At 34.2% G+C, this 12,668-nt stretch overlaps 2 protein-coding genes across 2 annotated transcripts; both read left to right on the top strand.

Annotated features, from left to right (window-relative positions):
• Positions 1-696: 696 nt before the first annotated feature.
• LOC127074370 (subtilisin-like protease SBT2.3) lies at positions 697-5,595 on the top strand. Its single transcript, XM_051015715.1, has 10 exons — positions 697-1,227; positions 1,626-1,785; positions 2,093-2,490; positions 2,896-2,991; positions 3,168-3,240; positions 3,419-3,701; positions 3,801-4,132; positions 4,253-4,523; positions 4,604-4,885; positions 4,964-5,595. Exons 1-10 carry the CDS (start codon positions 917-919, stop codon positions 5,395-5,397), a joined length of 2,640 nt encoding a protein of 879 aa, XP_050871672.1. The 5' UTR covers positions 697-916; the 3' UTR covers positions 5,398-5,595.
• A 6,180-nt stretch (positions 5,596-11,775) lies between these two features.
• On the top strand, positions 11,776-12,446 carry LOC127115375 (uncharacterized). The gene has a single exon (XM_051046939.1). The coding sequence runs from the start codon at positions 11,864-11,866 to the stop codon at positions 12,401-12,403; it is 540 nt and encodes a 179-aa protein (XP_050902896.1). The 5' UTR covers positions 11,776-11,863; the 3' UTR covers positions 12,404-12,446.
• Positions 12,447-12,668: the final 222 nt, after the last annotated feature.

The raw sequence follows: 12,668 nt of genomic DNA, 5'->3' as shown, positions 1-12,668 counted from the left end.
AATCACATCAATAAATTGAGTCAACGAATTTACGGGTTGCAAAAATCAAATCCGATACCTGAACAAAAATTATACGTATTATTATCGGCTGGGTTGAATAAACCTGCAAATAAATGAATTCAAATAGTTTATGAGTTGAATTGATTTGAATCAACAGATATATATCGATCCGCACTCATAAATAGTCTTAGTTTCAGATATTTTTTTAATTTCTTTAGGAGTGTCGGTTCTGTGAGTTTTTCCCAAAATATAATACAGTTTTTTCGTATTTAACAAAACTTGAAAAATACATTCATTTCAACATAATAAGAAATCAATTGGGTGGGATTGGATTTCTATTTTGTCTAAGGGGAATATTGATATTTCTAGAGATTTGTGGTTTGCTAATCCTGCTAATTGCATTGGATTGTAACTTTGTTCCTTTTGTATTGGGTTGCACCCCTTGTGCGTATTAATACAAGTGATTATCAAAAAAAAAAAAACATAATAAGAAAAATAACCTAAAGTACAAACAGAAAAAAAAGAAAAAGAAAACAAAAAGTAGTTGTCATCATTTACACATGTCACGAGAACACACCAGCATACAAATGTTGACAACCAACGACCCCAAAAATTCCAAAAACGAATAAATCCAAATTAAACGTTCATTTTTTCCATCCATTATTTTCTTCTTCTTCTTTGATTAATTAAAAATTAAATAAACAAAAGTTCAAATTCCCAAAACCCAACAAGAACAACACAACCCCTTGCTTCTAGATTCTCCAAACTTAACTAAACTAAACACTTCTCTCTCTCTCTCCTCACAAAAGTTTCTTACTTTATCACTCCCATTTCTCTTACCTCTATCCCTCTCAAACACATCACATTGCTTTTTTAGTCTTTAGAAGCTACAAAGTCTTGAACTTGACAATGGTGCATGTGGGTGTGTGAACTATTCTTCTTCTTCTTCACACTTGCTGGGTTTGCTTTGGATTCAACTCTGCCTTCTTCAGTTTTCATAGAAACCCTGATGGGGAAACATAATTTGACACATTTTGTGTTGTTTAGTTTGGTCATTCTTGTGCCTTGTTTATGCCTGCAAGATGTTCTGGATAATGCTACTACTTCTGTTTATGTTGTTACTTTGAAACAAGCTCCAACCTCTCATTCCTATGGTGTTTTGACAAGGTTCAATGATGATAATAATGGTTTCAAAGATAATGGAAGAACTCAATTTCAGAAACCAAGGTATCATTCTTCTAACTCACTCCTATTTAGTACTTTTTGTTTGGGGTTTGTAATTTTGTTGCATGTGATTTGGACGGTTTGTTCTTAATTCTTGTAGATCAAGATGTTAAGCTTTTTCAATTCTTTGGGGGTTTCTTTATCCCAAATCATTAGGCTTCTTGTGGAAGCTATGCACTATTTTGCTAAGATGATAAGTATTAGTTAAATGATTGCTTATATCATCTATAAATGATATATTGTTGGATTTTATGTTTGAAATGAGTCATTTTATTTGTTAATTATATTCTCAAATTTTCAGTACTTTGCATCATCATCATGTTTTCTTTACTTCCTAGTTTCAAGACTTTTGAGCTTGTTTATGAAACCCATTGTTGTTTTTGTTGCTCTTTTTTTCATAGATATGACAATATTACAAAGACAGATAAGAGATATGGCTCTTATGTTACACGAGTGCACGATTCTTTGTTGAAGAAAGTGTTGAAAGGAGAGAAATATTTGAAACTCTATAGCTACCATTACCTGATTAATGGATTTGCTGTTCTTGTTACCCAACAGCAGGTATGAAATGTTAGATTTTAGCATCATGTTTATGTCCATTTTTGTATATGCTATATACATGTTAGTTTCTTTTTTTCTTCCTATTTATGATTCGGCTTAATCACCTATGAAGACACGACACGGCACACACATGACCCTGACACATTAACACCAATAATAATTTGTGTCTTTGTTATGTCAGACAACGTACACGCCTTTAATGAGAAGTGTCGGGGCTACATAGTTAGTTCAACATTGCTACCAATTTTTGGTTTAATTTACTTTTAACAAATGTATTCTTGACTTTTGAATTTGCTGATTCATGAAGGCAGAGAGACTATCAAGCAGCGATGAAGTGTCCAATGTGGTTTTGGATTTTTCCGTTAGAACAGCGACTACACATACTCCACAATTTTTGGGTTTGCCACAAGGAGCATGGTCTCAAAATGGTGGTTTTGATATTGCTGGAGAAGGAGTTGTTATTGGGTTTGTTGACACTGGAATAGATCCATCACACCCTAGTTTCGGCGACAATAAATCTCAACATCCATATCCTGTTCCTGCTCATTTTTCTGGTATCTGCGAGGTTACTCGAGATTTTCCATCTGGCTCTTGCAATAGAAAACTTGTTGGGGCCCGTCATTTTGCAGCATCTGCTATAACAAGAGGAATATTTAACATGACTCAAGACTACGCTTCTCCCTTTGATGGCGATGGCCATGGCACGTGAGTTTTTGGCATTTCAAAATCAGTTTGTGTTGTGTTTGATTTTAGCGGTTCTTGTTAAATTAACTGGTCTATTTTATCAACTCCATTCATTGTCTACTTTAACATTGATGAATTATGTCTAGTTTCTATTTGTGGTTGTTTTGAGATCTTTAAGGTGTTTTGTTTTGTTCATTGGAGCTTCACCAGTTTTTTGGAATAAAAAAGAATAATTTTGAGGTGTTGTTCTGAAATTGCGATGCCTCGGATGCTCTTATCCATCATTTGAAAATGAAAATTTTGTCAAACTGGTTTCAATCGCAACATAATTAGTTATGTTTACTTGATTATGCAAGCCATAAATTAAGATATGTTGAATTTTCTTCTCCTTTGACTAATTGTCCATTTGATGTGTATATTACACAGGCATACCGCATCGGTTGCAGCAGGAAACCATGGGATTCCGGTGATTGTTGCTGGGCATCACTTTGGGAATGCTAGTGGGATGGCTCCTCGTTCGCAGTAAATAATCTGGAACTATGTCTTAGTTATTTAGTTTTTCACATTATGATGATTATTATTATTACTTTTAACACTTGTAGCAATTTTCCAGATCCAGAGTTATACACGACATTATAGATTCGTTTGTTATTCTACTTCATCTCATCTTTACTTAATTACATTTCAATTTTGTACAGCATTGCGGTGTACAAGGCGTTATACAAGAGCTTTGGAGGATTCGCTGCAGACGTTGTTGCAGCAATTGACCAGGTACATATACTGTTAATTACTTAATCCACGTCGATATTGAATTGAATGAGTTATTATTATGTGCAAAAAAGTAAACTTTTATGTTGCACTAGCAACTCATTTTTCTGAAATTGCATCCATTTTTTCGCTTTTTTCTTGAAGTCTAATAATAATAGTACATATCTCCGATTGCTTATAGGCAGCTCAAGATGGGGTTGACATAATTAGTTTATCTATCACTCCAAATCGGCGTCCTCCCGGTGTTGCAACTTTCTTCAATCCTATTGACATGGCATTACTGTCAGCTGTAAAGGCTGGTATTTTTGTGGTTCAAGCTGCTGGAAATACCGGGCCATCACCAATGAGCATGTCTTCTTTCAGTCCATGGATCCTTACTGTTGGTGCTGCCTCTCATGACCGGCTTTATAGTAACTCCATAAGTCTTGGAAACAATGTTACCATACTTGGAGTAGGACTTGCACGTAAGTCTATTTTTTTCTGTTCACGGATAACAATTTCCAAATTAGTCAAGGAATGAACTGTTTCAATTTTGTTATTTTTCTTTTGATTATTTTTCCCAGCTGGCACGGATGAAAACAAACTTTACAAACTGATTCATGCGCGTGATGCTTTAAACAACGACACAACGGTCGCTGATGATATGTATGTTGGTGAGTGCCAAGATGCAAGCAAGTACAATCGCGATTTGATCAAAGGGAACCTTATGATCTGCAGCTATTCAATTCGATTTGTGCTTGGCATTTCCACAATCAAACGAGCGTCAGAAACAGCCAAAAACCATAGTGCAGCTGGTGTTGTCTTCTATATGGATCCTTATGTGATCGGTTTTCAGCTTAATCCAGTTGCAATGAAAACGCCTGGCATAATAATTCCATCTACAAATGACTCAAAGGTGCTTTCTCCATTATTGTCCCTCTTAACATAGATTTGGTCAATATGTTACCTTATTCCTCTCTCTTTTACATGCAAGGAATGACCTGCTGATAGTTTCGTTTTTGTTTCAACTGGTCAGATTTTAATGCAATACTACAATTCTTCATTGGAGATAGATGCGGTTTCGAAGAAAGTTGTTAAATTTGGGGCTGTTGCCGCAATCTGTGGTGGTCTAAAAGCAAACTACAGTGCTGCTTCCCCAAAGGTTATGCATTACTCTGCAAGAGGACCGGATCCCGAGGACAGTCTTCCTCGCCAAGCCGATATTTTGAAACCTAACTTGTTAGCTCCTGGAAACTTTATATGGGCAGCTTGGAGTTCTCTTGGAACTGACTCGGTTGAATTTCAAGGTTCTTAAAAACATGATTTTTTTAATCGTGAAACAAACATGATAATGTGAAATTAAATATTTTATTTGCATTCTTATCAGGTGAGAATTTTGCAATGATGTCGGGCACAAGTATGGCTGCACCACATATTGCAGGTCTTGCTGCGCTGATTAAGCAAAAGTTTCCGAATTTCAGTCCTGCAGCCATCAGTTCCGCCCTTTCTACTACTGCTTCTCAGAATGATAAAAGCGGTGGACCGATTATGGCTCAACGATCATATGCCTTTCCAGATCTAAGCCAGACTCCGGCTACTCCTTTTGACATGGGAAGCGGTTTTGTGAATGCAACAGGAGCATTGAACCCGGGTTTGATCTTTGATACTAGTAAGTAGTAATCACATTTCAATAAAAGTTCCCATTTTAATACATATACCGGTTATTAACGAACATGTCTCTTTGTAGGTTACGATGATTACATGTCATTTTTATGTGGCATCAACGGTTCAGCTCCGGTGGTACTAAACTTCACCGGTCAAAATTGTTTGCTTTATAACTCCACTCTAAATGGTGCTGATCTAAACTTGCCTTCAATCACTTTATCAAAGCTAAACCAGTCCACAATTGTGCAAAGAACAGTTCAAAACATTGCTGGAAATAACGAAACTTACAGTGTTGGTTGGAACGCCCCTTTCGGTGTTTCGGTGAAAGTAACTCCAACTCACTTTTCTATTGCGAATGGCGGAAAACAAGTCTTGTCTGTGATCTTGAATGCAACTGCGAATAATTCTGTTGTGAGCTACGGGAAGATTGGACTGTTTGGTAATCAAGGTCATGTTGTCAACATTCCGATTTCGGTTATTTTTAAAATCTCATATAGTAACATCACTACTAGCTAACTAATAGTGATTTATTTTAGTGTATTTTTTGTGTTTTTTTAGTAGTATTTTTTCATTCATTATCATGTAAAGGTATTATAGGTTTTCCTTGTATAAAAATAGATGTAATCAGTACTTGATTCAGGATATACATCTCTTGCAGGATGTTTCTTGAATACTTGATTTACTATCTAACATGTGAAATTTTTGTGTGATTAATATTTGAGTTTGGGATGAAAACAAAAAGAATCATAAATTCATAGAGAGATTGAACATTTTGAGAATTAAAGTTGAGAACCTTATTTGTGAAGTTACATTGCATGCCATGGTAACAAGATTGAAAACATAATAGGTAAATATACAACTAATATCTTTAAAATATTTATCAAAACAAAATAAATAGTATATACAACTAATATCTATAAAATATTTAAACAAACTATTGAATCATTCAATTTATTTGTAAAATTAATAAAAATAAAATAAAATAAATCCTAGCATAAATATGAAAGCAATAAGACATTTTGGCTAAGCAAGGGCATCAAAGGAATAAATGAGTACATTGATGAGTGTCCTAGATAATTGAATCACACGCTTTTAGAAGACATTCATGTTTCTTTGTAAGATATATTTGCTAGTTGTTTTTTTGTTGGGGCTTAGGCACTCCCCTTCTGGAAAAACAACAAATATAAATTTTAAAAAATAACTTAAAGGCATCTTATGTCCTACCATTCAAAATATTATCCGAAGGTTAAACATATTTTCAAAGATATATCTTAAAATTATATTATCTGAGTTTAAAGATATTTTTAAAGATATATCTTAAAATTATATTATCTGAGTTTAAAGATATTTTCAAAGATATATTTTAAAAGTTAATTTAATAAATAAATTAAATGATTTTATATATATTTTAAATAATAAGGATATTAGTTGTAGACTTATATGTATATATATTTTTCATTTACTATACGTTTTATTTATAAATTGTTGACGATTTCTTTTGTTCTAAAAGGATGTTTTCGAAAACGGCGTGTCTCAGCCAATTCTTCTAAAAAAGGGAGAAAATTATTAAATTTGTAATTCTTTGTATCGAAGTTGAAATATTGTGTTTGTATTCGACGGATTTTGATAGGTGTTTTAGTGTATGTCGAAACATGTAGTCGAAGCATATAGCTGTCGAAGGAGTCGACAAAGTCAAAGACGATTGTCTTAACTTAGTTTTAGTTGAGTAGTTATTTTGTGATTACTTGAAGTGCAAGTAATCTCACTGTAAATAGAGAAGATCTTTATTTCATTTGTATCAAGTGAGAATAACAAGTTTTGTAATAATTTTGTGTAGTTTCAGAAATCACAGTTGTGATTAACACACATTGTAGCAATTACTAAGAGTGAAATTTGCACAACAATACATTCTTCTTCTTCCTCCAGAATTTCTCTTTTCTCTCATTTCCAATTGTATTGTTTTCTTGTTTCAATCTCTGCGTAGTGCAAAATCATCTTACAACCAAGGAGTGGTTGTTTCACCTAAATAGAGGGTGAAGAACACGAGTTATGATCAATCAGAAAGATTGATTCTTGTTCATCAATATTGATTCGGTTAACTTCAAGATTGAAGTTTTCCTAAAATCTGGTATCTAGAGCACTGCCTGTGTGATTTTTGGGATGTATTGAATCACAATGAATCATCAAATGAGCATTTTCTAGTGAATCTTCCAATCTTGAATGGTAAGAATTATAAAAATTGGTGTAAGCAGATGAAAGTTGTTTTCTGTTATCAAGATCTTTAGGATTTTGTGAAGAATGGAGTAACACAAATTGGAGAGAATGCTACGAATGAACAAAAGGTTGCACACAAAGATTGAAGAAGAAGGATTATAAGGCTCTCTTTTTAATCCATCAATGTGTTAATCCATACCACTTTGAGAAAGTTGGTGATGTAGATTCGACGAAGGAAGCATGAGACATTATGGAAAAATCATTTGGAGGCGCTGAGAAAGTGAAATAGGTGAGGTTGCAAACTCAGAAAAGAATGTATGAATTACTTCAGATGGAAGACAACGAAAGTGTGTTTGATTTCTTCACCAGAGTAACAAAACTGGTGAATCAAATCAAAACATGTGGAAAAGTGTTGACATTAAAATCTGTAGTGTCAAAGATTTTGAGGTCATTGGATCCAGAGTTGATCATGCGTTAGTAGCCATAAAAGAATCGAAGGATTTATCAAGTATGACAAAAGAAGAGCTTCAAGGGATACTTGAATCTCATGAACAAAGAATGGTTGAAAGAACTGAAAGCAAGTTGAAGACTGACGTGGCTTTGCAGGCTCAGTCGACTAAAGAAAAGAAAAGCAAAGGAAAATGAAATATAGGCAAAGGCTGAGGAAACCATCAAGAAGGTAGTTCATCAAATCAGAGACAATATTCTAACCAAGGAAATCACAGAGGTGGTGGTGTATATAGAGGAAGAGGTGATGGAAGAAAACTAGATAAAAGTCATATTCAGTGCTACAATTGTAAAAAATATGGCCATTATGCAAGTCAATGTCGAGGAGGCAAGAAAAATCAAGAAAGTGATGCAAAACTTGTAAAATAAGACGAAATGATGCTAACGGTCACAACAAAAGAAGAAGAAATATTCAAAGATCAATGGTATCTCGACCCAAGCTGTTCGTCGCACATGAATGGAAGAAAATTCTGGTTTATCAACACCAGTCCCTCGTTGAAGAACAAGGTAAAATTTGCAAACAACAATACACTATCTGCTGAAGGTATGATGATGTTCTGATCAGGAGAAAGGATGGTAAGCAATAAGTAATATCCAATGTGTTGTACATACTGGCATGAAAAGTAATATGCTAAGTATAACTCAGTTGGTCGGGAGGAATTACAAAGTATTGATAAAAGATAAAATGGTGAGAGTGATCAACTCAAGTAATAGGTTAATCTTGAAGGCTCCTATGTCTCATAATAGAACCTCCAAGATTGAACTTGATGTGTTGGAACACAAGTGTCTGGAGACTACAACTAGGAAAGATGACTGGTTATGGAATTGTAGACTTGGTCACTTGAATTTTAATGACATCAGTAATCTGAAGAGGAAGAACATGGTTTCAGACCTACAAGAAATCCATATTCCAGCAGAAGTATGTGAAGAATGTGTTCAAGCAAAGCAACACAAGAATAACTTCAACAAGGATGCAAAAAGAAAATCGAAAACCACTCTCGAGATAATCTACTTAGGCGTGTGTGATCCTCTCCAAGTAGATTCACTTGGAGGTAACAAATACTTTGTTACATTTATTGATGATTACATCAGTAAGTTGTGTACCTACTTAATCAATAAGAAAAGTGATATGATCGATGTTTTCACTAAGTCAAAGCAATGGTGGAAATATAGAGTGGTCACAAGATTAAGGTTCTGAGGACAAATGGAAGTGGATAGTACGTGTCAAAAGATTTCGACACGCTATGTACAAAAGAAGGAATTATGCATGAGGTGGTGCCACCATACACCCCTCAACAAAGTGGTACTGTTGAAAGAAAACACAAAACCATTATGAATATGGTGAGAAGTATATTAAAAGGAAAGCATCTCCCAAATGAGCAATGGGGTGAGGTTGTATCACTGTAACATACATACTAAACATATGTCTGACAAACAGGCTTGAAGGTGTCACACTAGAAGAATGTTAGCCTGGTGTCAAATTGAGTTTAAGCCACTTGAAGGTGTTTGGATCCATAGAAGATAGGTACGTGCCATATCAACTGAGAAGAAATATGGATGATAAGTCGAGTAAGAAGATCCTAGTGAGATATCATTTGACTGTTGGATACAAACTGTTCGACCTAGTGAACAAGCAAGTCGTGATCAATAGGGATGTGATTGTAGATGAGCTTAAGGAGTGATATTGGACTAAGAATATCAAGAAGGATTCAATGAGAATCATGTGTGATGAACCAATAAGTGAAGTTGTTAGAGAAGTTCGACAAGAAACTATCGAAGGTCAAGCTAGCACAAGCAGACCCCAGAGAACCAAAAACATGCTTGCAAGACTGCATGAATGTGTAATCACATCAGAATATATGGTCGATGATAAATGTGAGCTAGTACATTATGCCTTCTATGAAAATATTGAGCCAGTCGATGCAACTGAAGCATTGAAAGACTCAAGGTGGACGAAAGCTATGGTGGATGAGATAAAATCCATAAAAGACAATGATACCTGGTCACTAGTCGGATTTCCGAAAAGGAAGAAGGTAATTGATGTGAAATAGGTATACAAAGTCAAGCTAAATCCAAAAGGTGAAGTAACTCGACACAAGACAAGACTTGTAGAAAATGGATTTCTTCAAAAAGAAGGAATCATCTATGATGAAGTTTTTGCACCAATATCTAGATTCAAAACAATCAGGTTGATTGTTGGTCTAGCCAATATACATAATAGGTCGATATGTCAGATGTACGTGAAATGTGCATTACAGAATGACCCTCTAGATGAAAAGGTGCATGTGACATAACCAGTTGGGTTTGTGAAACATGACCAAGAAATGAAAGTACTTTTTGAGAGTGTGATAGTACCCAGTTACTAGAGAGTCTCCTTGTTGAAGATTATGAAAGAGACTTTTGATCTCAAATATGGCTGAAGTGTTATCCATATTTGAATAGGTCTCATTGGCTGCATTCCAAATTTCTACAGCATTGCCATAATACATAAATTTTCACCACACTCATTTGTCATGGAGTTGAGTAACCATGACATCACAAGATTGTTTTCAAGTTTCCACTTTACATGGTTTGAATTAGTCTTTGCTGGTTGTTTAGCGTCGTCGGTGATGTAGTCTTCCTTTCCCTTTCCTTAATGGAAGAGTCAGACAAATCTGGACCAGTGTGTATAATTCTGTCCATTAAGCTTGTAACAAGTAATAAGAATTGTCTCATTATGACCGATGGTGTTTCCCGTCGCTGTCTTTGGATCAACATCTGAGATGCTTGAACTGTTTGTTTTTTCTTCCATGGAAAAACCTTATTTTTTTTCTTTCTTTCGGATTAGAACGGTAGCTCTGATACCATGTAGAAATTCTGTATTTTTTTATTAAGTTTGTACACAATAGAATAGGACATAAATAGCTTAACTAATATACTTAACTAAAGAAACTAATAAAGTCCTAATTAACTCAGAGTAATTCCTTTATACAAGAAGAGAAATATTCTATATGGTTGTGTAAATAAATATAAATGTATTCATATAATATAACTATAAAATCTGTATTAATGTCCCTTATTAATGGTTGCATAACTGTGCCTTAATGATTCCAAATCAGCAACCAATAAAGTCAATAGTAAAATCGTCACATAGAACATTTTTTTTCTTCTATATTTTATAGTGTCATAACAAAATATAAAGATAATAGAATTTAACAAAATGAGAACTAAAGTTATATATTGTAGAAATTAAAAATATAAAATTAAAAAGTGAAGAGTTTTGTTAAATTACCATGTCAAGAAGTTTATAAAAATTGAGAATTTTTGTAGAGTTGCTAGTAAGGTATATAGATAATTAAAATTAAAATTTGTGTTACATATTATAAAAAAAAAGTTTGCAAAAAAATATTCTTTTTAATATAAAAAATAATAAAAGAATTGGAACATTTTGTACCAACTATTTTAGGAAGTGATTCGGACGGAAATAAATTGAAGAAAAGATATGAATCTCTTAAATAAATGATTAATAAATTAAATTAAATTAATATTAAATTATATGATTTTGGAATTACTCTTTTCACTTATTCTTAGGTCAATATATTCTAATAAAAAAAACCATCGTCGCGTTCGGTTCACTTGAATTGTGTAAGGGTTCAGACTTCGAACTTCACCCTATCATCACACATGATGCTTACCTCTCCTGCAAAGCGGCATGTGAAACATTGCCAGAGGAACTTATTTCCGAGGTACTGTCATTGCTTAAAGTGAAATCACTTTTGCGATTCAAATGTGTGAACAAGTCTTGGAACTCGCTTATCTCCGATCCATTCTTCGTCAAAATGCACCTCATCAAATCTTCACCAAACCCACACATCCTTCTTTCCTCAACATACTTTTCAAGTACTTGCAATGTTGGCATACACAATCCTTTCACACTACGCAGTTTGCCTGAGAATCGCTCCATCAATCTTTTCCCGGAAGTTTCTAAATATAAGTTGATGGAAAAGCGCTGTCATATTATTGGTTCCTGCAATGGATTGACTTGTTTGGTGATTTCTCCGAGTTCTCGTAAGAATGAATTCTATCTATGGAATCCAGCAACCAGGTGGTTGTCTCAAAAAGTAGGCTCTTTTCACCGGGGTCGGGGTCGTAATACCGCTTTCGAGTTCTCATTTGGTTATGATAATTTAATTGAGAAATATAAGGTGGTGGCCTTTCTCCTAAGGAGGTCAGAGTTTTCAATATTGGTGATAATGTTTGGAGACATGTTCAAAGTTTTGCTATGGAACCTTATCGGTATAGTTACACTTACAACCAGCTGAAAGCTGGTGTCTATTTGAAATTGAATAATAGTCTTAATTGGTTTGCCCTCCGTGATAATACCCGACCTTATTATTATGCTCTTCAACAATTTGTGATTATCTCACTTGATTTGGGAACAGAGACCTACACACACTTTTCGTTCCCTAAGGGATTTGAAGAGTCAGTTATTCGCCCAATTGTTTGCGTATTGATGGAATGTCTTTGTGTTTCTCACTATTCCAAAGGGTTTGATTTTGTTATATGGCAGATGAAGGAATTTGGAGTTGGAGAGTCATGGATGAAATTGCTTAAATTTGATTCACATGGAGTTGTTAATATGTTGCCATTACATGTTTTCGAGAATGGAGATACGATGATATTTGCTAGCAGTCCTAACGAAATAACTTGCTATAATAGCACAGAAAATAGACTAGTAAGGCAAACTACATTTATAAATAGCATACACATAAGTTGGTTTAATGTGACCCATTACGTTGAAAGTTTGGTTTCAACCTATTGAAAGTAAGTTCCTTTCCTGCAATCATTTACTTGTTTTAGTTTCTCTTATCACACCTTTGGTTTTATTGTAGTTCTGAATATTTATTCTAAGTTGTATTACATATTAATGTTCATGTTGCTCATGTTGCTGTGTAATTTTATTATTAGCCTTTTATATATACTAACAAAAGAAGAAACTAGGTATTATTTTTGCACCAATAAAACAATATACATTGTAGTACACACAACATTTGTTCTATACCTTGCAAACCGTACACATTATTATA

The sequence above is a fragment of the Lathyrus oleraceus genome, chromosome 1, assembly GCF_024323335.1.
Source record: "Lathyrus oleraceus cultivar Zhongwan6 chromosome 1, CAAS_Psat_ZW6_1.0, whole genome shotgun sequence".
In the NCBI taxonomy this organism is placed as follows: domain Eukaryota; kingdom Viridiplantae; phylum Streptophyta; class Magnoliopsida; order Fabales; family Fabaceae; genus Lathyrus; species Lathyrus oleraceus.
This window is presented reverse-complemented; position numbering and strand designations above follow the sequence as displayed.

Excerpts from the sequence above, each read along its gene's own strand:
- LOC127074370 (XM_051015715.1), top strand. The coding sequence starts at position 917 with ATGTGGGTGTGTGAACTATTCTTCTTCTTCTTCACACTTGCTGGGTTT. Across the intron at positions 3,241-3,418 it reads TTGTTGCAGCAATTGACCAG|GCAGCTCAAGATGGGGTTGA; the intron begins GTACATATACTG and ends GATTGCTTATAG. Across the intron at positions 4,524-4,603 it reads TGACTCGGTTGAATTTCAAG|GTGAGAATTTTGCAATGATG; the intron begins GTTCTTAAAAAC and ends CATTCTTATCAG.
- LOC127115375 (XM_051046939.1), top strand. The coding sequence starts at position 11,864 with ATGGAACCTTATCGGTATAGTTACACTTACAACCAGCTGAAAGCTGGT.